This window comes from Eupeodes corollae, chromosome 2, assembly GCF_945859685.1.
Source record: "Eupeodes corollae chromosome 2, idEupCoro1.1, whole genome shotgun sequence".
Lineage (NCBI taxonomy): Eukaryota > Metazoa > Arthropoda > Insecta > Diptera > Syrphidae > Eupeodes > Eupeodes corollae.
Genome location: NC_079148.1, coordinates 144408320 through 144436222, shown reverse-complemented (window position 1 = coordinate 144436222; position 27903 = coordinate 144408320). Strand labels below are relative to the sequence as shown.

The 27903-nt window shown below is 34.4% G+C and overlaps 2 protein-coding genes across 2 annotated transcripts in view; both read left to right on the top strand.

Moving 5' to 3' along the window:
• Positions 1-14903, top strand: part of LOC129947904 (division abnormally delayed protein) — a 371073-nt gene extending 356170 nt beyond the window's left edge. Inside the window, exons 7-9 of the mRNA XM_056058659.1 lie at positions 3005-3218; positions 3329-3467; positions 10023-14903. Of these exons, the coding sequence (XP_055914634.1) occupies positions 3005-3218; positions 3329-3467; positions 10023-10180 (511 nt within the window). The 3' untranslated portion in view covers positions 10181-14903. The remainder of the gene's footprint in view (positions 1-3004; positions 3219-3328; positions 3468-10022) is intronic.
• Positions 14904-25138: 10235 nt separating this feature from the next.
• Positions 25139-27870, top strand: LOC129947708 (DNA replication licensing factor Mcm7). Its single transcript, XM_056058369.1, has 6 exons — positions 25139-25298; positions 25360-25463; positions 25523-25788; positions 25856-26357; positions 26417-27474; positions 27539-27870. Exons 1-6 carry the CDS (start codon positions 25268-25270, stop codon positions 27738-27740), a joined length of 2163 nt encoding a protein of 720 aa, XP_055914344.1. The 5' UTR covers positions 25139-25267; the 3' UTR covers positions 27741-27870.
• The last annotated feature ends 33 nt before the right edge of the window (positions 27871-27903 follow it).

Here is a 27903-nt window from a genome sequence, read left to right as displayed (position 1 = left end):
TGTCTAAAAAAATAATGGCCTCTTCAGTCACCTTAATAACGATACGAGGTATCCCAAAAAAAATCTTGTTCATTTGTGAAAATCGACTTAAAAATGCCGGAGTTATTCAATGATAAAAATGATAAGATGCAGATGAAAGATAAAAATGGAAACGTCACTATAGTTGCTGTCAAAACATTAAATACACCCCAAAACCAATGTTACAAACACAATTCAACGTATGCCGCACAAGTTAACTACATTAAACTCCTAGCATTTTTGACAGACAAAATATGTTTCGTTTACCATTTTTCAATGATTACTTTAAACGAACTGTCAAAAATATCCAATGTTTATTATTCATCTTCCAACAGAACAAAGCGGTCTGCTCCACAATGCGAGTAATATGAACAAGGTTTGTAGAGTAGGTTGTCTAAAAAAATGGCGGTCACCTTAATAACGATACGAAGTATCCCTAAACAAATCTTGTTCATTTGTGAAAATCGACTTAAAAATGTCGGAGTTAATCAATGAAAAAAATGATAACATGCAGGTGACAGATAAAAATGGGAAATTCACTAAAGTTCCTGTCAAAACATTGAATACACCTCAAAACCAATATTTCAAACACAATTCAACGTATGCCGCAAAAGTTGACAAAAATTAACATGGAGATTAAAGTAAGCTCAAACTCTTCACCTATTGTCTTTTTTTTTTTTTATATTGTACGCGCACTCAAGGGGATATGAATACCCTTATAATGATTATACAGAGTGCGAGTAATTAGGAAGGGAGGATAGGATTTGAATGGAGAAACCGATGCACATTGGTTTTGAATGCCTGCACATTGTAATGAGTGGGAAATATTGAGTCTGGTAAAGCATTCCACATTCGTGTAGTGCGACTAAAAAAAGAATCTCTGAACTTAACAGTACGACCTAAACTGGGCTCAAGGGCAAACTGATGGGCATTCCTAAAAGAACGAGTATTACGGTTGAATTGTTTAAGGGGAGGAATGCAACTGGCTATTTCATTAGAACATTGCTTATGGAAGTAGCGATAGAATAATGAGAGACATGAACCTTACGACGGTGCTCGAGTGATGCAAAAGTTTCAGTTAAACATTCATTTTTAGAGCTCTCTTATGAATTCTGTCCAAGAGACTCAAGTGGGTTATAGGAGCACCTGCCCAAATATGGGAATTGTACTCAAGTTTTGGACGAATATAGGCTTTATAAATTATAGCCAGATCAGAAGGAGTAAAAAACTTCTTGCATCGTCGGAGAAAACCTAAACACTTAGCAGCATTTTTGGCGATGTCAAATATGTGATCACTCCACAACAAGTGGTTTGCAACGAACATACCTAGGACTCAAAGCTGTTTAGTCTCTTCGGTGCAAGTACTATTCATGGATAGTGACATTGAGGAGGGTTACGCTTGCGAGCTAGTAGAAAATACTGAGTTTACGAAGCACAAAATTCTACACGGTTTTTGATACCCCATTGGACAATGCTGTCAAGATCAGAATTTGATGAGTTTATCATACGCTGGCGTTGGTAGTCCACATCCGAAGAACAAGGATGAGAACCTAAAAACGAATATTAAAAGCTGAGGGTACTGTCATCCGCGAAATTTTTTAGTATGTTAGAAGTTTCAGACAAAAGATCATTTATAAAAATGAGGAAGAGCGTCGGAGACAAAACGGAGCCTTGGGGAACACCAGCGTTTATTTTGTGAATATCAGATTTGAACCCGTCCAATACTACTTAAATTGAACGGTCCGAAAGGTAATTTCTAACCCAACGATGAAGGGATTCATCAATACCAAATTCACGCATTTTCGATAAGAGAGCTTGATGCCAAACTCTATCAAATGCAAATATCAAATGCAATAATCTTACTTTCTCCAAAACGATGTAAAGATTTGTTCCACTGTTCGCTGAGATAAACCATGAGATCACCAGTGGACCTATTGTAACGACAGCCATACTGCCGGTCTTTTGTAATTTTAAGACAAATTTGACATTGACGTTAAGAAATAACAAACGAAAAAGTTCACCAATTTTGACATATCATAATCGAACTAGTTGAACCTTCATATTGAAGATTTACATGGAGATTGAAATAAGCTCAAACTCCCTTCAATTTTTTCTATTGTAATTTCCATGACACATGGTTCGAAAAATGACATCCAAAAACAACAAATGTCAGAAATTCGTGCAGCCCCAAGAAAAAACTGAGCCATATGACATTTTGTGTCACTAAGTTCTGATAAAGCAAAAGTTACACTTCACTTTTTTGTCACAAGGTTTCAATCCTAACCATTGTTGCAAAGTTAACACTAAAAAAACCTCAACAAAAGAATAATAATTAATTGCCTAACCTACATATTTAAAAAGATGGATGACGTATGGCTTTAAAAAAAGTGACAAGATCATTTAAGATATCCATTTTAATACTTGTGTGTGGGTTGATGATCTTTCCTTCTTTTTTAAAGTATTTTAACCTTCCATAGAGTTACGTTTCTTAGATTAAAATTAAAGATCATTCAATTCAATATACAAATACGTATAAACTCTTTTATGAACGCCCTCAAAACTTAAGTCATCTGCATAATTTTAACATAAATTGTTTGACAGTAAAATATTTTCTTAAACTATGCCAATAACACTTTAAATATTAGCTAGCTTTTAGTTCAACTTTACAAAAAAAAGAAGATCTTGTAGCTCCTCATTAACAAATCGCTTAATCTTTCCTGCTGTCTTGAAAAAAAAGCCAAAACACTTCCCATTATCTTTGTCTCTGAATCACTATCAGTTAGCGGCATCAGTATCAGCGTCAGCAACGACTTGACGGCGCCGCCTTTATATCGATTTAGTTAGTTAAACTTTAAATTATTTAAATGGTTATTTAAAACATAAATATTTCAAATATTTATGTAAATTTATTGCAAAATTAAGCAAAACTATTAAAAAAATCCATAATTTATTCGATAATAATTTTTGTATGATTTTTTATTTGCAGCGTGTGTGAAGATGAAGATGTCCAAAGAAACGATCGACACTGCTGGACCGGTGATCGGATCGGTGATTATAATCAAGTAGCTATGACAAGCGGTCTTGATGCACAAAAGTATAATCCAGAAGTGCCACTTGTGCAGCATTCATACGCCCAATCAACGAAACTCAACGAATTGGTCGATAAATTAATTAAAATTCGTTCATCAATTGGTAGTGCGGTAAGTGGAGGAAGACGACTTTTGCAGTGCAATTGTTTCTTCTTTTCTTTTTAATTGAAGAGAAAATAATTTATTGGATTTCATTTTTCAAAAAAAAAAAAAACTTCTAGATTCCTTCAACTACACGATCATACTCAGATATTCAAAGTGACATGGCCAGACGTGACGAAGAAGGCTCTGGTCGGCTGCCAGACGATAACGATGATGAAGAGGACAGTTTGCATGGATCCGGCGATGGATCTGGTGATGGTAAGTTTTAAGTTTTGAATTCTTATAGTTTGTGGATGGAGAACAATCTGATTAATAAAAATTATTATTGATTGATTGACTTGATGTGCTTTGACTCATGTGTCCAACAAACGATCAAGTAGAAAGATCTTCGTCGTCCATCGTAGTCGGTTGTTTATTTAGGAAGAAAAATTACTTCAAAGTCGTTTCAAAGAAGCCAGACATTAGGTTATTGCACTTAAATTAGTTGATTTTGATTGAAGCATTGAAAGCTGTCAGAGTTTTTTTTTGAAGTCATCACTTGAAATTTGCTTAATTTTCAAACTCAATTGCCAATCAACGAACGAAATAATGTTGGAGTGCAGGGTCTTAAATAAATGATTTTGCATATTTCTAATAACTTGACCATGATCTAGTAGAGACATATGGAGGAGCGATGACAGATTTGCACTGCAGTGACACTTTTATCGTGATGGACAGATAGAAATTCTGATTTTCAATAATTTACTCACAAAGTAAAATCTTTTCTCTGAAGTCAAACTAACGTGGTAAATGATGGAATTCGCTTAGATTTAAAAAAAAAATTATTTATTCTTATCGAGCACAACTTGAAGTTAAGAATTAAACCTTCGTTTTAAAAAAAAAAGTCAGCAGTTATTGCAGCTTAAAATGAAGGAAATTTCAACAGAAATTCAATTGAAAAAGCCGCTGGGATTGATGTTCTTCAATGATAATTGTTTGCAATGAGCGACATTTTCATTTAAAGAATTTCTAAAAATGTTCCATCAGCAGTTGAAGTCCAAAGTATTTCATTCTAGTGTTTGCCAAAGCAGGACATTTGCAGAGGAAATGGATTATCGTTTCATTTTCTCTTTGGTCACTACAACTACGGCAAAAGGTGTTGTAGGAGATACCCAACTTCTCCGCATGAACTCCTATATGCCAATGTCCTGTACAAACCTCAACAATCCTGGCTATGTCTTGCCTTGGCCTGCATAGAAGATCGTTTGTACGGGTTTTTTTATAGGTGGGCCATATCTTCCTAGATATAATGCAGTTGGGTAAATTGCTCCACCTTCGGTTTGATTCAGTTTGGTAGATAGAAAAGATTTTACCCTTCATAGCACCAAGAGGAATGTTAACCATTTCCGCAAGTGAGCTATGAAGGGCCGATCCTTGCCTGGCTAGCTCGTCAGCCCGTTCATTTCCCACGATACCACTATGGCCCGAAACCCAGATTAGGGTGACACCGAGGTTAATATTCAGGCTCGCAAGCTCATCGTGACATTGCTGGACCAATTTAGATAAGGATGTGGCCTAGTTAATAGCTTTGACAGCTGCCTGACTGTCTGTAAAGATAAGCTCATTTTAAAGGCCTCCCTTATTACCAGCAGTTCAGCCTGAGTTGGGTGAGGTCACCTTCCACTTGTGAGCGCCACCTGATCCGCGGTCTTCCTCTACTGCGCTGTCCTGTGGGTGCGGATTCGAAGACTTTCCGGGCCGGAGCATTGGTTTCCATGCGCTCTACGTGACCCAGCCATCTTAGTCGTTGGACTTTTACCCTTCTGGCTAAGTCTACGTCGCTTAACAGCCCGTACAGCTCGTCGTTCCATCTTCTCCTTCACTCTCCTTCGATGCATACGAGACCATAGATCACACGAAGAACTTTTCTTTCGAAGCGACCCAAGTTGCTTTCATCCGCTTTTGTCATGGTCCATGCTTCTGCACCGTATAGCAGGACGGGGATGAGAAGGGTCTTATATAGCAACACTTTGGTCCCTCGAGAAAGGACTTTACCACTCAATTGCTTTCTTAGTCCAAAGAAACAGCGGTTAGCAAGAGTTATTCTGCGTTTGATCTCAGCGCTGGTGTTGTTTTCTGCGTTTACAGCGGAGCCTAGGTAGACGAAGTCCTTGACTACCTCAAAGTTACGTCTGTCGATTGTGACGTTTTGACCAAAACGTCGGTGTTGTATGTCCTTTCTAGACGACAGCATGTACTTTGTTTTGCCCTCATTAACCGCTAAACCTATTTTTGCCGCCTCTGCCTCAATACTCACAAAAGCCCCATTAGCATCACGCTGAGTTCTTCCAATTATGTCAATGTCATCAGCATATGCCAGTAATTGGACAGACTTTTGAAAGAAAGTGCCTCAAGTGTTGACGTGTGAGCTCTGCACTATTCTTACAATTACGATGTTAAAAAACTCACATGACAGCGCATCACCTTGTCTAAAACCTTTTTTGACATCGAAAGGTTCTGTTGAGTTGTTTCCAACCCTTATGGAGCAGCGTGAATTCTCCATGGTCATCCTATACAAACGGACGAGTTTGGCAGGGATGCCAAAACTAGACATGGCTCTATACAGCTCCCTGTAGATGCTGTCATATGCGGCCTTGAAATCGATGAAAAGATGGTGGGTGTCGATTTGGTGTTCTTGAGTTTTTTCCAGGATCTGCCGTAGTGTAAATATTTGATCAACTGTGGATTTTCCTGGTCTAAAACCACACTGATAAGTACCTACATATCAGGTTGTTGACGATGGGCTTTAGACGTTCACATATTACGGCAAAGAAGATTTTATAGGCGATGTTAAGTAGACTGATTCTTCTATAGTTGGTGCTTTTTAGAGGTCTCCTTTTTTCAAAATCGGGCAAACAATGCTAAGGTTCCATTCATCGGGCATGCTTTCTTCCGACCATATCTTACAGATAAATTGTTGCATGCTCCTAACCAACTTATCTCCAGCTGCTTTAAAGAGCTCGGCATTTAAGCCATCCGCTCCAGCGGCTTTATTAGACTTCAATTTAGATATGGCAATCTTTACTTCGTCTAAGTCGGGAGGACGGGATTGTTGGCTTTCGTCGTCTATATTGAATGGATCATCCTGCCTGGCAGCGGAATTCAGTTCGTCGTCGCCGTTATACAGTCTGCAGAAGGGGTCCTTCCATATCCTCAGAATTGACTGCGGTTCCACTATGATGTTTCCACTTTCGCCTTTGCAGCCTTCGGTTCTAGGTTTATGTACCTTTGAATTTCGTTTCACCTGTTCATAAAACTTTCGAACCTCATTCCTGCTTTTATACCTCTCAACATCCACGACCGCACGCTTCTCATGCCCTTTCTTTTTCCTTCTGAAAAGTCGGCGTTCCTCTCGCCTCTTCTGCTCATAGGGCTCACGAGCAGCTCTCGTCCTTTTATGCAGCGCCGCTTTGCGTGCCTGTTGTTTGGCTGCATTTGCCTGCCGATATTCCTCACCAAACCAGGGGTTCCTTGTTGGTGGCTGTTTGAAACCCAGCACATCAGAGGCGGCTTCTCTGATTGCATCTTGGTAATGTTGCCACTGGTTTTCGATAAATTGTGTTGGCGGCAGAGAACTTCGAGAGAGGTTACTCGGTCGGAAAAGGATTTGGCGATCTCTGGCGATTGTAGCCGTTCCACGTTGTAACTTCTCCCAGCACCTCCCTGTTTTGCCTTGGGTCTGGAAATCCGAAGTGCTACCTTGGCTACAACGACGTAGTGGTCCCAGTCGATGTTAGCTCCTCGGAAAGTTCGTACATCCATAATGCTGGAAGCGTGTCTGGCGTCGATCGCAATATGGTCAATCTGGTTGACGGTTGATTGATCTGGAGAAGTGATGTTGAGGTGTGGAAAATGCGTACTGGCTACCATGACGTTTCGCCCCGTGCAGGCTGGTCTTACCGATTATTCCACCAAAGATGTCTTCCCTTCCTAGCTTGGCATTAAAATCGCCGAGGACTTATAAATCGAGCTCATTGATATGTTATTGTTTGATGTTGATGCCGTTTCTGCCACATCAGACTCCTCAATACGAGTTTCATTTAGTCCAAATACCTTGGCCTTCATTTCACTCACAGACTGGCTTAACGAAGTAATTCTAACGACAGCTTGTTCAAATTATGATAATAGAATTAAGTTATTATCGTTGAAACCGGACTGCTTCCTTTCTGTTTCGTTTTCAACCAGCTTCTTTTTGGTCTTTAGCTGGAGGCCTATGGCTATTGAGCTTCACGGCAGCATCTCTCCAAAACCGGTCAGCAACTACGCGGTTTGCAGAAAAACCCTTTGCTACCTCCGAATTGTACTCCAACAACCTTTACAGGACTTCTTTATGCTCCAATTAGAATGTGACTCTGCCCTTTGTAAAATAACAAACAAAAAAACTAGTCAATATATCCAATTTTGTTTAATTATCGTACAAAAGTTGTTAAAACTTACATGTTTCACCAGAAAATATCTGAATAACACATAATTGACATTTAATTCGAATCATTCGAAAGTCAAAGTTTACTTAGTTTTTTTTTTTTTAAATGAACTTTCGATTGAATCAGCAAACTTTCGAACCGATAGAATCTCAAAATAAAATCTTTTCGAATTCGAATAACTTTCGATCGAAAACGAATCTCAAAATAAGCGTGAATATATTTTTTAGAGAAAAAAAGAACTATTAAAATAATTGTTAGGCTCATTACAAAGCTAGCAGACAAAGTTTAAAAAAACGTAAGTGTCATTTTATACTGTACCGACCCGATAGATGTTGTTCTGCCTTTTTTGATGAGTTTGATGTATTTAACAATATTCTAGCTCCAAAAACAGTCGCTATGAAAACAATGGCGGATCCAGGAGGGTCGTAGAGGTCATGACCCCCCCCCCTGGGAGATAATTTTTTTGTTTTTTTTTTCGTAGGAATTCCCTTCAATTCAAAACTATTCGTATTGCGTTAACGGATATGACCCCCTTTTATTTTGAATTATATATTTTGTGTATATGAAAACAAAATTTGTGTTTTACTTCCTTAAACTTAAACAATGGACCATCCAGGGAGGGGTCAAATGAGCCATAAAGCTTATACAGTGAAGTTGTATAAGTAAAGATTTCATTCCAATTTTTAATTAGTAATTTAACGACATTCACCAAAAAGTGGTTTGCTGTCAAAAACAACTAAAATTATTGTTTTCACTCAATTTAGAATTTGAAAAAAAGTTTAGTCATGCTTTAAATTATTTTCATAAAATTTGTTTCTAAGAAAAAGAACAAATATTCAGGTTCTTAAGAAGAAACCCAGAATAAGAGATCGTCAAGCTTCTATCTTTTAATCAAACATGGCGTTACGATTGTAGAGAAGTCGAAAAAAGTGTGTACCTCGATTCCGTCCGTCTGTCTATCTGTCGTGGGCCCTACAGTCCAAACAATTGTGTGGATTGAAATTAAGGTTTTCAGCCGATTATCGAAATGTATTTTTTTAAATTTTAAAAAAATAATATTAATACTGTTTACAAAACTCGATATATCAGATAGGGGTGAACATTTTTTAACGAAATTTAAATGTATATTTATAAACACTTTTTTTAGTGATTACCGTAAATATTTTTAAGACAAAATTTAAAATGATTTTCGAAAAAAAAAAACAAGTTAATCTAGAGTTTTTAAGAAATGAAATGGCATTTAAATTTTTGAAAAAAACTTATTTTGCAGGTACATTTTAAAATTTTAAAATATAGAAAATGTTTTTAAACCTACTTTTTGGGAGAAATTAGCAAGTTCTAACGACCCAGTCATGCACTTTATTTCTTTTAAAATTAATTTTCTGTTGAATACAAAAGATCTTAAAAAATTAAATAAATCTACTTTTGAAGTCAATTTGCTTTGGATGCTGTAGAACTGAGATTTAAACACGAATTTCAATAATATAAATGTCCCAAAAACTGCAAAAATTATAGTTTTTAAAAACTAATGGCTAAATTCAAGAACCAAACATTATTCTCTCTACAATTTTTAATTTTTGTTGACTAAGATTAAAATACGAGTAAACAGACTGATAGGGATAGTAATAATAGCAAAATGCCCGACAATTCTTCATATCAGTTCCTCTCTCATTTTTTGGATTAGAGAAGTTTTGTAACGTTCTTCGCATTAATAGAAATGGAAACACGAAAAGTATATTTTATTTTTGAAAAGGTGCTACTTTTCCAACATTTTCTTACATTTCTGCGTGAAATGCACCAAAAACCCTCTAAACTATTGTGATTTAGCTCTTAAATATGGCATTTTTAAAAAACTGTTGGAATCTTGGAATGCTTTCATATGTAGCGATTCATCATAAATTGCTGTACATTGTACAAAAGTGTTCTATAATAATTTGATAATAAAAGTTATAAAAGACTGTCATGCCAGAGGTCTTGGGTTCATTCCCTGCTTGTTTCATCTAACGTTTTTTCCACGGGTACTGAAGGCTCTTGCAAGGAATTGACAAATCCTCCAAGAGTAATTCTTGTCATGAAAAGTACTTTCTCAAATCTCGCACTAAGAGTTGTAAGTTGCCCCACCCAATTTATTTAATTACTTGAAATGTGTTAACGTAAGGTTAAGATGCAACCCCCCCCCCCCCTGATCAAAAGTTTGGATCCGCCCTTGTATGAAAAAACATTTCCTTCACAGATGTTTAAGGTCACATGAGTTAAAATCTCACAAATAAGTAAAACTCCATATTATGTATACAAAATTAAACACAATTTAACAATATTAATTCCTTCTTTTCTTATTTGTTTCTTCCAGGAGGCAGCCCTGCATCATCGCCCGAAGAGCCAGTTAGTCCACGCAGTGACGATGTCAATGAAAAGGCATCATCATCCACAAATCTTCGAATAGAAAATCTTCCAATAATCCTAGTCCTAGTAATATTTGCATCCAGTCGGTGTTTCTCATGGCGCTGAGAATAAAATTTTATTATTAAATCTTTATTTTTGAAATAAAAACAAAAACAAATAAAATATAAAAATAATAATTATATATTAAATAACTAAATATTTAAAATTAAAAAAAAATAAACTAAAATAAAATTATAGTTGAAAGAAAGAAAAAATAAATAAGAACATTGGCAAAGCAATAAATTGACAAATGCATATTAATAACAAAAAAAAATGCATCTGGTATATCAAATATATAAATAAATATAGATAAGCCCTAGAGGATGTTTCTTCTTAGAAAAAAGCTAGTTAAAGTCAAAACTATACTATATTTAAAAAATGCAATAGAAACGCCCATACGAACACAAAAACAAAACTACTAAAAACTTTGTATTCATCAAAAAAGTATTTATCTGCACTCGGTTTTTCGTTTTTCGTTTTTATTTCTATTATTTTTTTCATTAAATATAAATATATATTTTGTTTTTTTAATTATTATTCTATATTGTAATCCCACATACCGAAAAAGTATATTTAAACACTGCTTAACGTGCCATAAAGTAAAATAAAACAAAAACTTAAAAATATTTATAAAACATCAATATTAATTTCTTCCGAATAATTTTGCTCTCAAATCATACATAAAATAATAATTTTGTTTTGCTCAAATCATAAAAAAATAAAAACAAATTAAAAAATAGAATCCTTTCAATGAAATATTATATTCATCATTTCTGTATCATCATAATCCAAGTCAGCAGATAAAAATTCGATTTGGTTAGAATATTTAAGTATCCATGTAATTTAACACAAAACAAAAAATGTTCCAATAAAATTCAAATAAATTTATAAAAGAAAAATTAACAAAAGAACAAACAAGTCTTATGATATACCTTTACGTTAAAAGTTTGTGGTCTTATTATTATTATATAAATAAATTTAAAAAAAAATTAATGTAAAACGTTTAATTTGTTTTCTTCTTTTAATTTAATTTAATTTTTGTTTTTTTTTTCTAAAGAAAAATGCACGAAAAAGAAAACTGAAATGATTAGGTCAAATGTAAAAATTATTAAAAAATGTAATAAATAAAAAATGTAATAAAATTAAAACTAAAGTAAACAAAACAAATTAAAATAAAAATTAAAATAAAATTATGTAATATTAATCTAGACATTTAGAATAAAAGGTACCATCTTTCACAAAAAGAAAAATTAAAGCAGAGAGGTACCTCTCTACTTACCTTACTATTTAAAATTAAAACAAATAATAAAACAAAAATATATAAATATAATAAATTATGTATAAATATATATATAACTATATTTATATATGTATACATTTATATATAAAATATATACGTATGTACTACATAAAATATAAATTAACAAGGAACTTTATATAAATAATTATGTACCTACTAAGAATTGAATGTATGTATATTTATTATTATTATGTTATGTTATTATAAACAAATTAAAAATGTTGAAAAAGAGTTTTTTTTTTAAATTAATAAATTGACAAAAGGTTATTTTTTTATATAAACAATAAATTATACCGACTTGGGTTCATACATTTTATATTCTCTCTCCGAAACTTTGAAGTAGAAAATCTTCCAGCGACATCTTCCGAGAAAAATAAAAGCAAACAAATGAATTTAAAGCTTATGACTTTCTTAACGAAGTAATTAGTAAAATCGTTTTTACCGAAAACTGTATGTTTTTTAATTCATACTTCCAGAAATATCCAGTCTTTTGTTTTTATATTTTCGCAAAAAACACGGTGCCCCAACTTTTTGAGCTCGAAGTCTGAGTTTGTGTTTTTTCAAAAAGAATTTATTTAATTTTTTGAATTCGAGATGGAATCAATTTTAGTTTTGATATTAAATTAAAAATCTACACATGTCGTGCACTATCAAATAAAACTTCAATTTAAAGCTTAAAAATGTATAGACGAGAAGAAAACGTCAAATAGTTTTGACAGTTCTAAATTTGTTGAGAAGTTTAAGTTTAGTCACCCAATGATTGAGTTGAGAACCTTCGACTTACTTGATTGGGGCCTGTGAATATGGAGGTTTGAAGTTTTAAACTTCAACAACCTTCCTCATTTCCTGAAATATGATCTGAATTAAATTACAATTTTCAAAATATCTCTCAGCGATCAAAATATTTGTCAATACTTTTTACAGAAGAAATTTTGTTTTCTTTCGAAAACTCAAGTTAATGTCTCAACGAAGTACTTTTGACAATTTAAGCGTTTACGTCAAATTTTTTGACTTGTTTGTCAAAAGCGGTTGATAGGGGTCTCTCTATAACCATTACTTTGACACTAAATGTCACTTTGAAGTATTTTTGTTCTGTAATTCTTATTTCAAATCCAATGATTTAAAAAAAAAAAAGCTCTTATGAAACATTAAGTTTGTGATGGCATATTTCGAGCTCATAAATGCAAATGTACTGTATTATAACAAAGTGCGAAAATACAAAAGAACTAACCACTCTATTTCGGTAAATGTCACTTTAAAAGAACAAAAAGAAGTAGAAACAAAATACGTGCTCTATTTCTGGAAATGTCACTTTAAAGGAACAAAATGAAGTAGAAACAAATTACGTACCCTTCTGTACCGTATATTTTCATATATGAACTCAATATTTATATATAAATTTTGTTTAATTTCATAAAATAAAATAACTATAATATATTTTGTCATAAATATATGCATGTGATTATTAAGTTCTAAGAAAAGAAATACAATTTAAAAAAATATTGTGTAGAGTATTTTGAAAGAACTCAAAATAAAAAAAAAATTAATAATAAACGAATTAATATTAATAAAATTGCTAGTGATCCACCATCTTGCGAAAAAGTGTTTCTTTTATAAATACGTAAAATATATTTTGACAGACGGAATGACATCTCCAAAGAATTGACAGGATTTTCTTCTGATAACAAATTGACAGATGTCAAGTTTTACTGACTTAGTCCAATGACAAATGTCATTTTCGAAAAGCTATCATGGCCTCTTTATTTGATGTTAGGGTGTTTACTATACTGTCTGTCATTTGTTACTTGGAATTGTATAAAAGTTTCTCAAATAATTTAAGAACAAATTTTCAAATTTTGGTAATCTAGTCAAAATTATGTTTATTTTCTACACAAAGCAATATTTAATCATTAATTAAAATCAAATATTTATGTGTAAATGTATATTTTCAAAAAAGAAAACTAGTTAAAACAAAAATCTGTTTTTTTTTCTCTCTCTCTAATTTCTCGTACGTCACAAAAACTCTGAATTTTTCTCAGATTAATTTTTGAACCTTTTTTCTTTATAGACTTTTTTAAACAAAAACATGATGATTTAAAAAATTATTCATGTTTCCTTGTCTTCGTCAAAACAAAACAAAGTTTTGTGATTGATAAGAAAATAAATTAAAAGCAATTTTTATTTTTAAAAAATCCCTGGTTTCTTTACAAAATCGTGTCAAATAAAAAGCATTCCTTTACTAAAAAATCAAAAACGAAACAAAAAAGAAAAGATTTGCGTTTTTAATACACTTAAATTTTTTAAACATGATTAGTTACCAAAATAGATAGAATTTAAAGAATTAAAAAAAAATATTGTGTACCAATGAAAAAAATTATAAACTTTTTTTGTTTAACAAATTTAAAAACAAAAAAAGAAGAAAAGAATGTTTACTAACCAATTTAAGTAGATATAAAATATTTAAATCAATAACAAAAAATATTATGAAACCACAATAAAAGCACAAACAAAAGTTACATAATATTTCATTATTATAAAAATTTAAATTAAGTGTAATTCTCTTCCCCTGAATATAAATATATATATATATAAATAATAAACTCCCCTTGTAAATAGATTTTAAATAAAGATAAATTGGTCAACAAATTAAATTAAAAACAAAATATTATAAATGAACAAAAAACCGCACAGATTTATTTTGTAGTACTATGGAAAAAAATTGATATACGATAAAAAATATAAAAATAAACAAAACTATTTTGGTCCTTTGGAAGAAAATAAAAATTATAAATCCAATATTCGAAGACTTATAAATTATATATGTAAAAAAATAAACTTCTAAAATTGTGAAAAATAAAAACGAAAAATATAATTTAACTACAAAAAAATAAAAATAAAAATGTGTTTTAATTTAATTTATGATAAAAAAACAAAAAACAAATCTTACAAATTAACATAAATCAATACGGATTAGGACATAAAAATAAAGGAAAACAAAATATGTGTAATTTAATATTATTAAGTACGAAACTAACTTTAAATCAATTTTAAAAGACGGAACAAATTAAATAATTCAAGCCAATATATGTTGAATTATAAATCAAAACAAAAAACAAAATAAAAAACAATACTAATTTATTTAAATGTTACTACAGAAAAAATACAAAAATAAAATATAAAAAAATGAACAAAGGAGAAAACAAACAAATAAAAATTAAAGTCCTGTTTTTAGCTTAATAATTGAGCTAGATCCGATTTTATTTTCAAAGAAAAATATTATGAAACAAAAATTTTAATTTAAATGAATTTCAGTAACGAGTTTTTATTTTGTTATATTTTTTTTTAAATTATTACATTATTATTATTTTTTAACTAAAAAGAAAGAAAAAAGAAGTTTACTTACTATCTACTCGCTTTTTTATATAATTTTTTCAAAATTTATGCTATGTATAAAAACAAGAAAGAAATAAAAGTTTGTTAAGAAAATTATATGAATGTGTTTTTTTTTCTAATTGAATGAATTCTCCAATAAATGGTAAGATTTTAGAAATTTTCCAATACATAAGTTTTTTAGTTTCAAAATGACAAATTAAAATTAAATTGGGTTGCGCAACAGTCCCTTTGAGAACTAGGGCCTAGTGATTGACAACTCTCAACCATTCCTGTGTGCGAGTACTGTTGTCAGTGATGGAAGGGACCTACAGTTTTAAGCCGAATCCGAACGGAAAATTAGAGAAAGCATTTTCATGACAAGAATTATTTTTTGAGAATTTGTCAATTCCTCGCAAGAGGCAGTAACTTTAGGTGGCATAGGCAGGGATCGAACCCAAGACCTCTCGTATGACAGTCCAACGCACTTTTTTTTAAATTCATTTTTATTAGTTTATTTTTAAACCTATCTTAAAGCTAGACAAAAATTCATAAAACTAGCCTAATTATCCATAACTTACAACTAACTTAATGGTCCCATTCGGACACTCTAAGTTAAACTATAACACTAACTACTAATGCCTTTCGGCCCTAAGATCTATTTTAACTTCAATTCAATTTTATTTATTTTGTATTAATTAGAAAATTTAAAAAACTAATATCAATATCCGATGTTCAAATGGTAGACATGTGCATTCAAGAGGACACACGCGTCCATAGGTTTTTTCTTAAAACCAACCTCTGTCTATCAACTCCTACTCTCACCTCCACGTGGTGAACATCGGGTGCCTAGTACCTCAACTGGAGATTGGGTTCCAACCCCAGTGGAAAGTTGTTGGGGCAGCAAACGAGAGAGGTGGGGAGAGGTGTTTCCACTAAGGCACCTCTCCTTATCCAGACGGCAGCGGAGAATTCCCGAGATGGAATCAACGGTGGCGTCTACAGTTCCAGTAAGGTTGAACTACTTAGTGAACACCTTATAGGGCTTCTTCGACTTATTCGGAGCCCAGGCCTGTAAGGAGCGGTTTTATCCGGCTCCCCATCCTTGGAGTTATACTTAGCCAAGGACTTCGTCTACCTAGGCTCCGCTGTAAACGCAGAAAACAACACCAGCGCTGAGATCAAACGCAGAATAACTCTTGCTAACCGCTGTTTCTTTGGACTAAGAAAGCAATTGAGTAGTAATGTCCTCTCTCGAGGGACCAAAGTGTTGCTATATAAGACCCTTATCATCCCCGTCCTGCTATACGGTGCAGAAGCATGGACCATGACAAAAGCGAATGAAAGCACCTTGGGTCGCTTCGAGAGAAAAGTTCTTCGTGTGATCTACGGTCCCGTATGCATCGAAGGGGAGTGGAGGAGAAGATGGAACGACGAACTGTACGGGCTGTACAGCGACGTAGACTTAGCCAGAAGAGTAAAAGTCCAACGACTAAGATGGCTGGGTCACGTAGAGCGCATGGAAACCAATGCTCCGGCCCGGAAAGTCTTCGAATCCGCACCCACAGGACAGCGCAGTAGAGGAAGACCGCGGATCAGGTGGCGCGCACAAGTGGAAGTTGACCTCACCCAACTTGGAGCGCGAAACTGGAGACATCTAGCTAGGGACCGAGCTAGATGGAGAAGTTTGTTGGGTGAGGCCCTAGTTCACACAGGACTGTAGCGCCACCTTAAGTAAGTAAGTAAGTAATATCAATATCCTTTTCATTTTTGCTTAAAAACTACTTAAAATAAGGTCCCTAATATAAAAATTAAAACTTACTTAAACTACCTGTTCTACCTATAAACTACTTAAAACTAGAAGAACCACAGCAGCAAATCTAACGTTTTTTGTTTTTATATTTTATTGTCTTTTTTGTTTTTTTTTTTATTTTTTTTTATATTCCATGTTTTTTTTTAAACTAAACCCTAAAACTATAAAACAAGTATGTAAGCCGGCCAAGGCTTAAAACCCCATCCCGACTACCCACTATCAAGTGCCGATTGAAGCCACCAAAACTGGTTCTCCTGCTTCACCCTATCAGTTCGGTCCCGTTCGGCCACAGACCTACTGAACCGAAGGAGCTCTGCTCCGCCTTGTGTCATAACGTCCCGATTGTATAAGAGTCGCCTATCCACGGTTCTTCGTCTGACGTGGTAGATTAGCGGAACTGCCAATCTATCCTGTATCAGACCGCATCTAACAAGAGGAATGCCTCTGGTGGAATGAAGCCGCTCAAGCGTGCACTATCAAAACACTCGTCGTTCGGATAGAATGCCCCGAAAATTAAATTGTTGGTCGAAGAAATAGCTCTTGCAATGTGACCTCAAACGAGTTTTATCACGAAATTGTCAATTCTGCTGATTGTATAGGACCTCGTTGGAAAAGTAATTTTTTTTTTTTTTTATAATTAGCAAACACTAAAAGGGTTTTTTATACCTTTAATATGCCAAAGACACAGTGTGAGCATTAGGAAAAGAGGGAAGGGTTGGATAGGAGGTGTCGGTGTACATTGGTTTTAAATTTCTGAACATTGCAATGACAGGGAAAGATAGAGCGTGGCAAGGCGTTCGACATTCGCGTAGTACGGCTAAAAAAGAATCTCTGTACTTCATAGTACGGCCGAAGTTGGGCTCAGCGCGGGTATTACGGTTAAATTGTTTAAGGGGAGGAACGCAACTGGCTATTTCACTAGAGCATAGTCCGTTAAAATAACGGTAAAAAAGGGTGAGGCAAGAAACCTTGCGTCGATGTTCGAGTGATGTAAACGAGTTGATGATGTTAATGTCACCAATCATTTTAAAAGCTCTTTTTTGAATACTGTCCAAGAGGCTTAAATAAGTTACTGGAGCACCAGCCCAGAGATGAGAGTTATATTCAAGTTTCGGACGTATATAGGTTTTGTAGATTGTAGCCAGATCAGACGGAGAAAAAAATTTCTTGCAACGTCTCAAAAAACCTAGACATCTTGCGGCATTTTTGGCAACATCACGTATGTGATCGCTCCACAATAGGTGGTTGCTGATGCACATTCCGAGGATGTCAAGATTTTCTGTTTCGTTGATGCAAGTGCCACTCATAGATAGTGGCAAAGACGGTTTATCTCGCTTTAACGATGCAAGACAGCATTGCGTTTTCGAAGCATTAAATTCCACACGATTTTTTATTCCCCATTGTACAATGCTGTGTAAGTCGGAATTTAATGAGCTAATCATATTTTGCCGTTGCAGTTCCACATCCGAAGAGGAGGGTTGTGAGTCTGGAAACGAATATGAAAAGCTAAGAGTGCTATCGTCAGCGAAACAATGTATTGGATTAGAAGTAGCAGACAGGAGATCATTTATAAAAATGAGGAAGAGGGTCGGAGACAAAACGGAGCCCTGGGGCACACCAGCGTTTATTTTATGAGTAATGCACATAAGAAGATTCGACTGTTCGATATAAGCCGGTACAGCGTCGTAAACACTGCCGCTCGAACACCCGAAACTTCTCCATCTGGGAAGGGGCAACGTTGTACCACACAGGACAACCATAAACGAAAATTGGCCGTATGAGGGCCATGTAGCAAATTACCTTCACTCTGGGGTCAAGCCGATTCGTCAGAGCGAAGGCTCCTCTGGCCCTGGTCATAGCAGAATTTATATGTCTGTCGAAATATAAATACTGATCTAACCAGATACCGAGGTACTTCACTGCACTTTTTCTCGCTAATGGCTGCCCGTGAAGATTAACGATGACCATCTTGCGCCAATTCTTGCACGTATCCCTCGTGGCCCTAGCCAACGGAGTCCGCAACAGAATTGTCTGACTTCTGGACATTTAATTTCAGTTTCCAGTCGTCGCAATATCGCTGAATCTTGTCGAAATCACGCTGCAAGAGAATTCTAATAACCTCAAGCCTTTGAGGACCACAAAGTCAAAAAGGCAATAACACAGTGGATAATGTGTATGCTCAGAAAGAGACAAATTAACTCTGAGCTAGCGGACGAAAGGGTGAGAGTAACCACATCCAGGGGCACCCCTCAGGGTGGAGTTCTCTCACCGCTACTTTGGGTTCTTGTCATGAACGGCATACTCTCTAAATTGAAATCAAGTGGAGTAAGGATAATAGCCTACGCTGATGATCTTGCATTACTAGCGACTGGCAAGCTCCTACCCACTATCAGTGAACATACCGAATACTCCCTGTCGTTGGTAAGCAAATGGACTAGGAACTATGGGCTGGCAGTCAATCCAGCTATTAACTAGCAAGCGCAAAATACCTGATTTTAAAATACCTTCAATTAATGGCTGCCCTCTTAAAATCTCTGATCACGCAAAGTATCTCGGTGTGATCTTAGATACAAAACTAAACTGGGGCCTGAACACCAAAGATAGACTCAAAAAGTCATCGATTTAATTTTAATCCTTCATTAGAATTTTCGGAAAAACCTGGGGTATTCGGCAATAATTAGACCAATACTAACCTATGGTTATTTGTATGGTGGAAAGCTTTAGAAAAGAGGAGGTCCTGGCAGTGACAACATCTGCTAAAAATGGATCAATGATGGCGGTACCACGAGCTGATATCACCTTTTACATTGATAGTTAAACAGCAATAAAAGCGATTATTGCAACTGAGGTAAAATCAAAGCTTGCTTCATGCTGCCGCGAAGAGCTTAAGGTTCTTGACGCACAGCACAACATTAGACTCTGCTGGGTCCCAGGCCACAGCGATATACTAGGAAACGAGAAAACCGATGAATTAACAAGATTAGGTCAATGCTTGACGTAAGCCAAGCTCAACTAGTCAGCACCCCTACCTGTTATTTAAAACAGGAAATCTGAAAAAGAATAAATATTAAGGCCGATGAAAGGTGGAATCTTCTTAAGATCTGCGGCACTACAAGAAAGATCTGGCCCTGTTTTAACAAACAAAGAACGGGAAGAATTATGCAGCTACACAAGGGATCACTTCGATCTCTGGTAAGCATAATCACCGGACATAATCTGTTAGGTTATCATATGAAAAAGATGAGAATCAGTTTAGATGATCTATGCAAAGGATGCGGTGACGAGGAGGTGCATGAAGACACTCCGCACTTTCTGTGTCACTGTCCCGCACCCCCCCATCAAAGGAATAAAACTGCTTGGCAACTATTTTTTCTGGGATTTAGAAGAACTCTCTAGTACGCCAGGTACTAAAATTCTGAACTTCGTCAAAACCTTTAAATGGCTTGACTAACTGAACACTGTATTGATATAAGTATGACGGTAACTGTCACAACTGTCAGCTCCTCAACCTAATCTAACATAACCCACTTGCAAAGAAATTTGGACTAACATATCATTTTTATTCGTTTAATCTCCAAAGTTAAACAATAAATAGGTTAAAAATTATTCCAGGTTGGAAAAAAAACATTGGTTGTAAAATAACTTATGTTAGAAAATAATAGGGGTTAAAAATTAAAACCAGTTATAAAGTATCACAGGCTAATGATCCAGCTTTTAAATTTATTTGAGTTTAAAAAAGAAAAACAGGTTATAAAACAATCAAAGTCAAAATACAACCAGAGATAAAAAAAAAAACAGGAAGGAAATATAGCCCAGGTTACAAAATAACCGAAGTTAAAAAATAATTACTTTTTAAAGATAAACAAGGTTGACAAAATGAATAGGTTAAAAAATAAACGCATCCATCACTTTGGCGATAAATAACCCAAGTTAAATAATTACCCATGTTGAAAAATTATCAAGGGTACAAAATAACCTACGTTATAAAAACCCAAGTTGAACAATATCCCATATTAAAAAATAATTAAATTAAAAAAATAACCATGGATAACAAATAACCCATGTTACAAAATAATCCATTTTAAAAACTAACCCAAGGTAAATAATTACCCAAGTTACAAAATAAGCAAGGGTTAAAAAATAACCAGTGTTAAGAAATAACTGCGTTTATAAAATTGCCAACGGTAAAAAATTACTCCTTTTTATAAAAAAAAAAACAAGTTGAAAAATATCCTATATTAAAAAATAACCAGGGTAATCAAATAACCAAAGATAACAAATAACCCAGGTTACAAAATAACACAGTATGAAAAGTAATCCATGTTACAATATAACAAAGGTTAAAAAATAACCCCCGTTAAATAAATTGACTAGATTAAAAAATAAACGCAGTTATAAACGTCTTTGGTAAAAAATAACAAATGTTACAATATAACCAAGGTTAAAAAGTAAAACAAGTTAAATAATTACCCATGTTACAAAATAACCAAAGTTAAGAAATAACTGCAGTTCTAAAATCTTCAACGGTAAAAAATTGCTCCTTTTTATAAAAAACACAAGTTGAAAAATATCTCAAATTCAAAAATAACCAAATTAAAAAAATAGCCAGGGTTATAAAATAACCAAGGATAACAAATAACCCACGTTAAAATAACACACGATAAAAAATGACGTTTCGTATAAAATAATCCAGGTTCCGAAATAGCCTAAGGTAAAAATAACTCAGGTTATAAAATAGAAAAATGAAACTAGTTCAAAAATAATTGCGGTTTGAAAATAAACAAGGTTGACAAATTGTCTAGTTTAAAAAATAAACGCAGTTATAAAATGACTTTGGTGAAAAATGACCCTTGTTAGAAAATAACCAAGGTTAAAAAAAAAACATGCCAAAAAATAACCATATTTTAAAAATTATTCAAATTAACAAATAATCCAATTTTGTACCAAATCTTTCAAAAGTTGTTCACGCTTATTAATCGAAAACGGCTAATTACTGAAAAGTTAAACAAAACCTTGAGTACAAAAATGGTTTAGAGATCTTAGTGTTACAATAAGGTTTTTACCAAATTTATCATAGTCACACTTATCACACAGTCCCTAGTAGCGAGTCCCCGAAAATTTTGTAACTCTACGAATACATTTACATACATCATAAGCCCCACACAGAAATACTGATTTCGGAGTGTCAAAATCAGCTGATTTGCGTCAAAATAAGAAAAAAAAATAAAAGCCCTTTTTTCATCTTTCACTTTAGTTCTATTTGTTTTTGTCTTTAAAAATGGATAATATTGCCGTTGCAATCTTTGCAATAAATGAAGAAAATTCTAAAGGCTCATAAGATTTTCCAATCTAAAAGATTGTATATCTTTTATTCTTCTGGTCGAAGTTTGAAGTCCAGTCAGTCTTATGACACCTTTTTCGAGTCTGCTAAAAGAATACATTCTATTTCCTCCGCCACCTGTAGATTTGCATTCTTTTTTGTTCTCAACCATTTTTCTCTTGATGTATGCCTTCCAATCCAACCACTCCTAAGAATTGAATTAAATCATAAAAAAGTTCGGACTAATCTATTCAATTTACTTTTCTCCAGCTAGAGGTGTCCTTAGAAGGTGGGCCTAGTCTATTTAACTCTGTTTTTACTGCTTCCCAAAACGAATTCATTTCCTTCTTAGGGATTTTCGAAAATACTTGGGCAATTAGCTTTTTCTTGAAGCATTTCATAAAGCCTTTGGAACTAAATTTTATAGGAAAACACTTTCACATTAAAACAATAGTAAAACTTACATGATTGTCTTCATATATTTTATTTTTACTTAATTCATCTTCACACACTAAATATTTTTTTTTTCGTTTTCAATTGAACTCCGATCAAAATAACCGTTCGAAAAAAAAACTGCCAAAACTTCCTATTCATTCGGGGCTAGTGATACCATTTTACACGAACTCCGAATTCCGTAGCAATTTTTTCGGGGTTCGTACGTATCTATTACGACGGGACCTGTGATAAGGCTGAGTACTTAAAGGCTATGGTGAATAAAGCTTGCAACATTTATCGGTATCGGGAATAATAAATAATTAATCTTTCAATGAGAAAAGTAGAACTTTGAAAAAAAAATGCGAAATTATAAGCGTTTGAACATTTTATCGTTAAGAAAATTACGGAGAAAATGCAAAATTTCCTCTATTTAATTTTCAGAAGTTAAAAATAACTTTTAGGTGATAATTTTTCAGAAATGCTCCAAATTAAATTAGATTGACAGAAACGGAATATTACTATAAATATCAGTGATTGCTAAAAATAATTGTTTAAAGCGATTGATTTCAAAATAATGGTTTAATACTGGGCTAACACCTCTTGTGATTTTTTAACGATTTCTTTTGAGAGTTCTAGGGTGACCTAAGCCCTTGAGTTGGAACAAAATGTCAATTTTGCCAAAAATTCAGGGAAAAGTTAACTGTCATTGTGGAAAACCTCAATAAACAAAGTAAGTTCGTCTTCTCAGGAACGATCTGTCAAAATCGTTTTTCCTCTTTTTATTTGTCCAGAGCGGAAAACTCTTCAATTTTATAACGCTGCCGAATTCTTAAGAATTTCTTTTCGGAGCTGTCATTTTTTCACAAATTAACGCTTTAAGAAAGCGAATGGCCCTAGAAAGTTTCACAGCTGACATTTCAAGAAACCACAAAAAAAAAGTTGAAACTCAGTTATCATAGGAAAAAACTAAAAGCGTAAAATAAAAGGGTTTTTCGATTTGGAGAAAAGTATAAGGCTAGGCGCGCACATGCAACTTTTTTGAAACCAAATAGTTTGATCGTCAGTTGCCCAAACATCGCGCACATAAGCAACTCCAAAAGTAATCAACGAAATAAACCAATACACAGTAAACATTTATTCACTATTTCTATCTCATATACACGATACAAAATAGTTCAAATTTGTCCTACTCTTTTGCTTATGAAAGAAAAGAGTAGATATATTGTTGCAATACAAAATTATATAAAACATATTTTTTGTTTTTTGAAAGTCAATGAAATTTTCAAGACATGAATTTTTACGAAATGGCACTGATATGTGCGTTTGAATTAAAAAGAAGAAATAAACCTGTAATCAAAAGGCAATATTGGGTTCACCCGTTGAACTCACAACGCCTTGTAAAAGGGCAATTAAAAAAAATTTATCTAGACCTCCGATCCCACCCAAGCAAGTTTTTCAAATACTTCCGAATGAGCAACAAAAGTTTTGATGAACTTCTGTTTTTGATAAGGCCTTTAATAACTTTCAAAAACACCAGGTGGAGGAAAGCAATATCTCCAGAAGAAAGACTGGCGGTTACACTGAGGTAAACAAATAAAGATTATGTTTTAATTAAAATAATTATTTATTAATTCATTAAATTAAAATAAAATGTAGTTCATAGTTTAGGGAAAAAAAATGTATGGTTATAAGTGCAAACTAACTAATTTGATTCGGAGTCCGAATCGTTCTTTGAATACGAATGATATCGTTTGTGTGATTCTTTCTTTTTGATGCTCTCTTTGTTTTGGCCCTTTCGTTTTAAAACGCGCAAAAATTCAATTTTGACATCAAATTTTTCGCTGTCGTTGAATTTTTTAAATGATGGCAACAAGGAGAGTAAAAATGTTTTGTCTTCATCTAAATTTTCATCTTTTTCTCCCTTAAAATCTCCAACAAATCCTGCTCATATGTCGTTTTCTTTTTTTTTGGATCCAGTCGCTTGGATTTGTGTGGTTATTTCGGGTGTATTCTGTTCTTCTGTTAAGAATACCTCCAAATTTTCATCAAATTCTTCAATTTCGCAATTGCTGACGGTTGGGCGGTCTTCCATCGATTACAAAAGGAAAGATAATTGGTCGAAGTAAACATATTTGCGCCGCTTAGTAGCTGCTTGGCCTGATTTTACATTTTTTTGTTTACTGAGCTCTCGGCGAAAGCATGTCTTCAAATTTTTCCATTTATTTTGAAGTTCTTTGACTAAAAATATAAAAGAAAATATTGTATTTTAAAATAATTTGACATTAATTTCTTCCCTAAAATTGTTTTTTTAAGACCAAATACTTTCTTAATTTGTATTTCCTTAATCAAAAATATTATTTTCTGTAGGTACCTTGCAACTCCACAGAAGTTTCCTTAAAGCCTTTCTATTTCGTTGTTCTTCTTTTTTTCTTTCTTGAAATTGCAATTTTCTTTCATATTTGATCACATTTTGTTGTAAACTTACAAATCAAGGTCAGAAATGACTTACTGGAATAAATAGGGGACTTAAATGCAAATAAGGGACTTAAATGCATCTTCATTCATCTTAAAAACCTAAAGTGTAGAAAAATTGTTAGAAAAACTAAATCCATTAATAAAGTGTTTTATTTGTTTGACAGAAATCCCTATCGTCTTTAATGTCACATATCAAGATTGCATTATGTGGAGAGAACATTTTTTCCCAGATTACTGAATGCTGTCATTTCGGTGTAGTTTTGGCATCACTCTTTTTTGCCGACTGTCTGTTTTTGTTTGGCGGGAAAATTCATAAACCATATCAAAAAAGGTGGCTGCTGCTTCTGCATCGAGTGGCTCCAAAAATTGTTTTAAGAAACTGAAATAATTCAAGAATCATTTTAAAATCTAACATCAAACCAGACCGAATTTAGAAGAAAAATGTCTCGACGTGACTACGCTCAAGATAGAGGTAAAAAATAATCTGTTTTCACTCGAATTTTCTCCTTCAAAAAATTGCTTTTTTCTTTCAGAATCCATCAAAACATTTCTCGGTGAATTTTGTAAAACCGACGACGATGGCAAGAAAACATTTGTCTACGCCAATCAATTAGTTAAAATTGCTCACAGAGAACAAGTAAGTTTTATTTTTAAATAATTCAAGATGTATTTAAATTAAACTGACGGTTTCATTAGGTTCTAATTACAATTGATTTGGATCACTTGCAAGAATTCAATGAAGGCTTGGTTGAAGCTGTGATTGAGAACAGTCGACGCTATGCATCCATATTTTCCGATGTAATAATGGAAATTCTTCCCAACTACAAAGAGAGGGAAGTCCATGCCAAAGATGCCCTCGACGTTTACATTGAACATCGTTTGTTGATGGAATCTCGAACAAGGAATCAAATGGAAATGCGTGACGAAAGGAATCGTTTCCCTCCTGAACTCATGAAGAGATTGTAAGTTTATTCTTCCTAGTTGTCTTTTATTTAAAGTTTGCTAAAAAAAATATGCTCAAAAAAACAGCGAAGTAGGTTTTAAACCTCTATCCACCGAGAAGACCTCCTCAATCCGTGAAATCAAAGCCGAACAGATTGGTAAACTAGTGACTGTTCGAGGAATTGTCACCAGATGCACTGAAGTGAAGCCCATGATGGTTGTGGCCACATACACTTGCGATCGTTGCGGATCGGAAACATATCAGCCTGTGAACTCGTTAACTTTTATGCCAGTTCAAGAGTGTCCCTCAGATGATTGCAGAGTCAATAAGGCTGGAGGTCGACTGTACTTACAAACTCGTGGTTCAAAGTTCGTCAAATTCCAAGAGCTCAAGATTCAAGAGCACAGCGATCAGGTACCAGTGGGTCACATTCCTCGCACCTTGACTATCATGTGCCGTGGTGAAGTGACAAGACAAGCTCAACCTGGCGACCATGTATGCATTTCAGGGACATTCCTGCCTCTGATGCGCTCCGGATTCAGGCAACTTGTATCTGGTCTCCTGTCTGAGACATTTTTGGATGCCTACGTGAGTTAAAACACTTCCATTTCATATGTACCAAAACTCATTTAATTTTTTTTATTCAGCGCATAATTTGTATCAACAAAAACACTGATGTCACAGAGCAGGACGCAGAGCTCTCAGCTGAGGAGTTGGCTGAATTGGCTCAAGACGATTTCTACGAACGACTAGCCACTAGCTTGGCTCCTGAAATCTACGGACATTTGGATGTAAAGAAAGCTCTCTTGCTTCTTCTCGTAGGAGGAGTTGATAAACGCCCAGATGGTATGAAGATTCGTGGTAACATCAATATCTGTCTGATGGGAGATCCTGGTGTGGCCAAGTCTCAATTGTTGGGCTACATCAGTCGTCTGGCTATTCGCAGTCAATATACCACCGGTCGGGGTTCCTCTGGTGTTGGTCTTACCGCCGCTGTTATGAAGGATCCTCTTACCGGCGAAATGACACTGGAAGGTGGCGCTCTCGTCCTGGCCGATCAAGGTGTCTGCTGCATTGACGAGTTCGACAAAATGGCCGACAATGATCGAACAGCCATTCACGAGGTTATGGAACAACAGACCATTTCAATTGCAAAGGCGGGAATCATGACCACCCTCAATGCCAGAGTTTCCATCCTTGCAGCTGCCAATCCTGCCTTTGGTCGATACAATCCACGTCGAACCGTTGAACAGAACATCCAACTGCCAGCAGCTTTACTATCTCGTTTTGATTTGCTTTGGCTGATCCAAGACAAACCCGATCGTGAGAATGATCTTCGTTTGGCAAAGCACATCACATTTGTACACAGCCATGGAAAACAACCACCGAGTAAAGTTAAGTCCTTGGACATGAATCTAATGAGACGCTACATCAATTTGTGCAAACGGATGAACCCTACCATCCCCGACGAATTGACTGAATACATTGTGGGAGCCTATGTTGAGCTGCGTCGGGAAGCTAGGAATCGCAAGGATATGACATTCACTTCGGCCCGTAACTTGTTGGGAATTTTGCGATTATCAACTGCTTTGGCTCGTCTTCGTTTAGCCGACAGTGTGGAAAAGGATGATGTCGCAGAAGCTCTACGTCTTCTCGAAATGTCAAAGGATTCTCTCAATCAAATTCATGAACATCAAAAGGGACAGTAAGTTCGATGTCATTTATTTTTCTGATCCTTTTTAACTTGATTATTTTCTCGTCTTTTTTAGCCTTCCAAACACTTCGGACAAAATCTTTTACATTGTCCGTGAATTGGCTGGTTCGAGCAAGACTGTCAGGATCTCCGACGTTATGGACCGTTGCACCACCAAAGGATTCAAGCCCGATCAAGTGGACAAATGTATTGAAGACTATGAAGAACTCAACGTCTGGCAAGTTAATATGGGACGAACTAAACTTACATTTATGTAGAACTAAATCTTACTGTTTTCGTCCTAGTTTTTTTTATGTTTTTACATTTTTCTTAAAAGTTTAATATTGTCATGAAAATAAGTTTAATTTGTTTTTTTAATAAAAATAAAAGTTGTAGTACAAAATTGAATGTTTTATGAAATAAACTTGGATGGTCTGATAA

Coding starts and splice junctions, on each gene's coding strand:
- LOC129947708 (XM_056058369.1), top strand. CDS start 25,268: ATGTCTCGACGTGACTACGCTCAAGATAGAG. Junction 25,464..25,522: donor AAATTGCTCACAGAGAACAA/GTAAGTTTTATT, acceptor CGGTTTCATTAG/GTTCTAATTACAATTGATTT. Junction 26,358..26,416: donor AGACATTTTTGGATGCCTAC/GTGAGTTAAAAC, acceptor TTTTTTATTCAG/CGCATAATTTGTATCAACAA.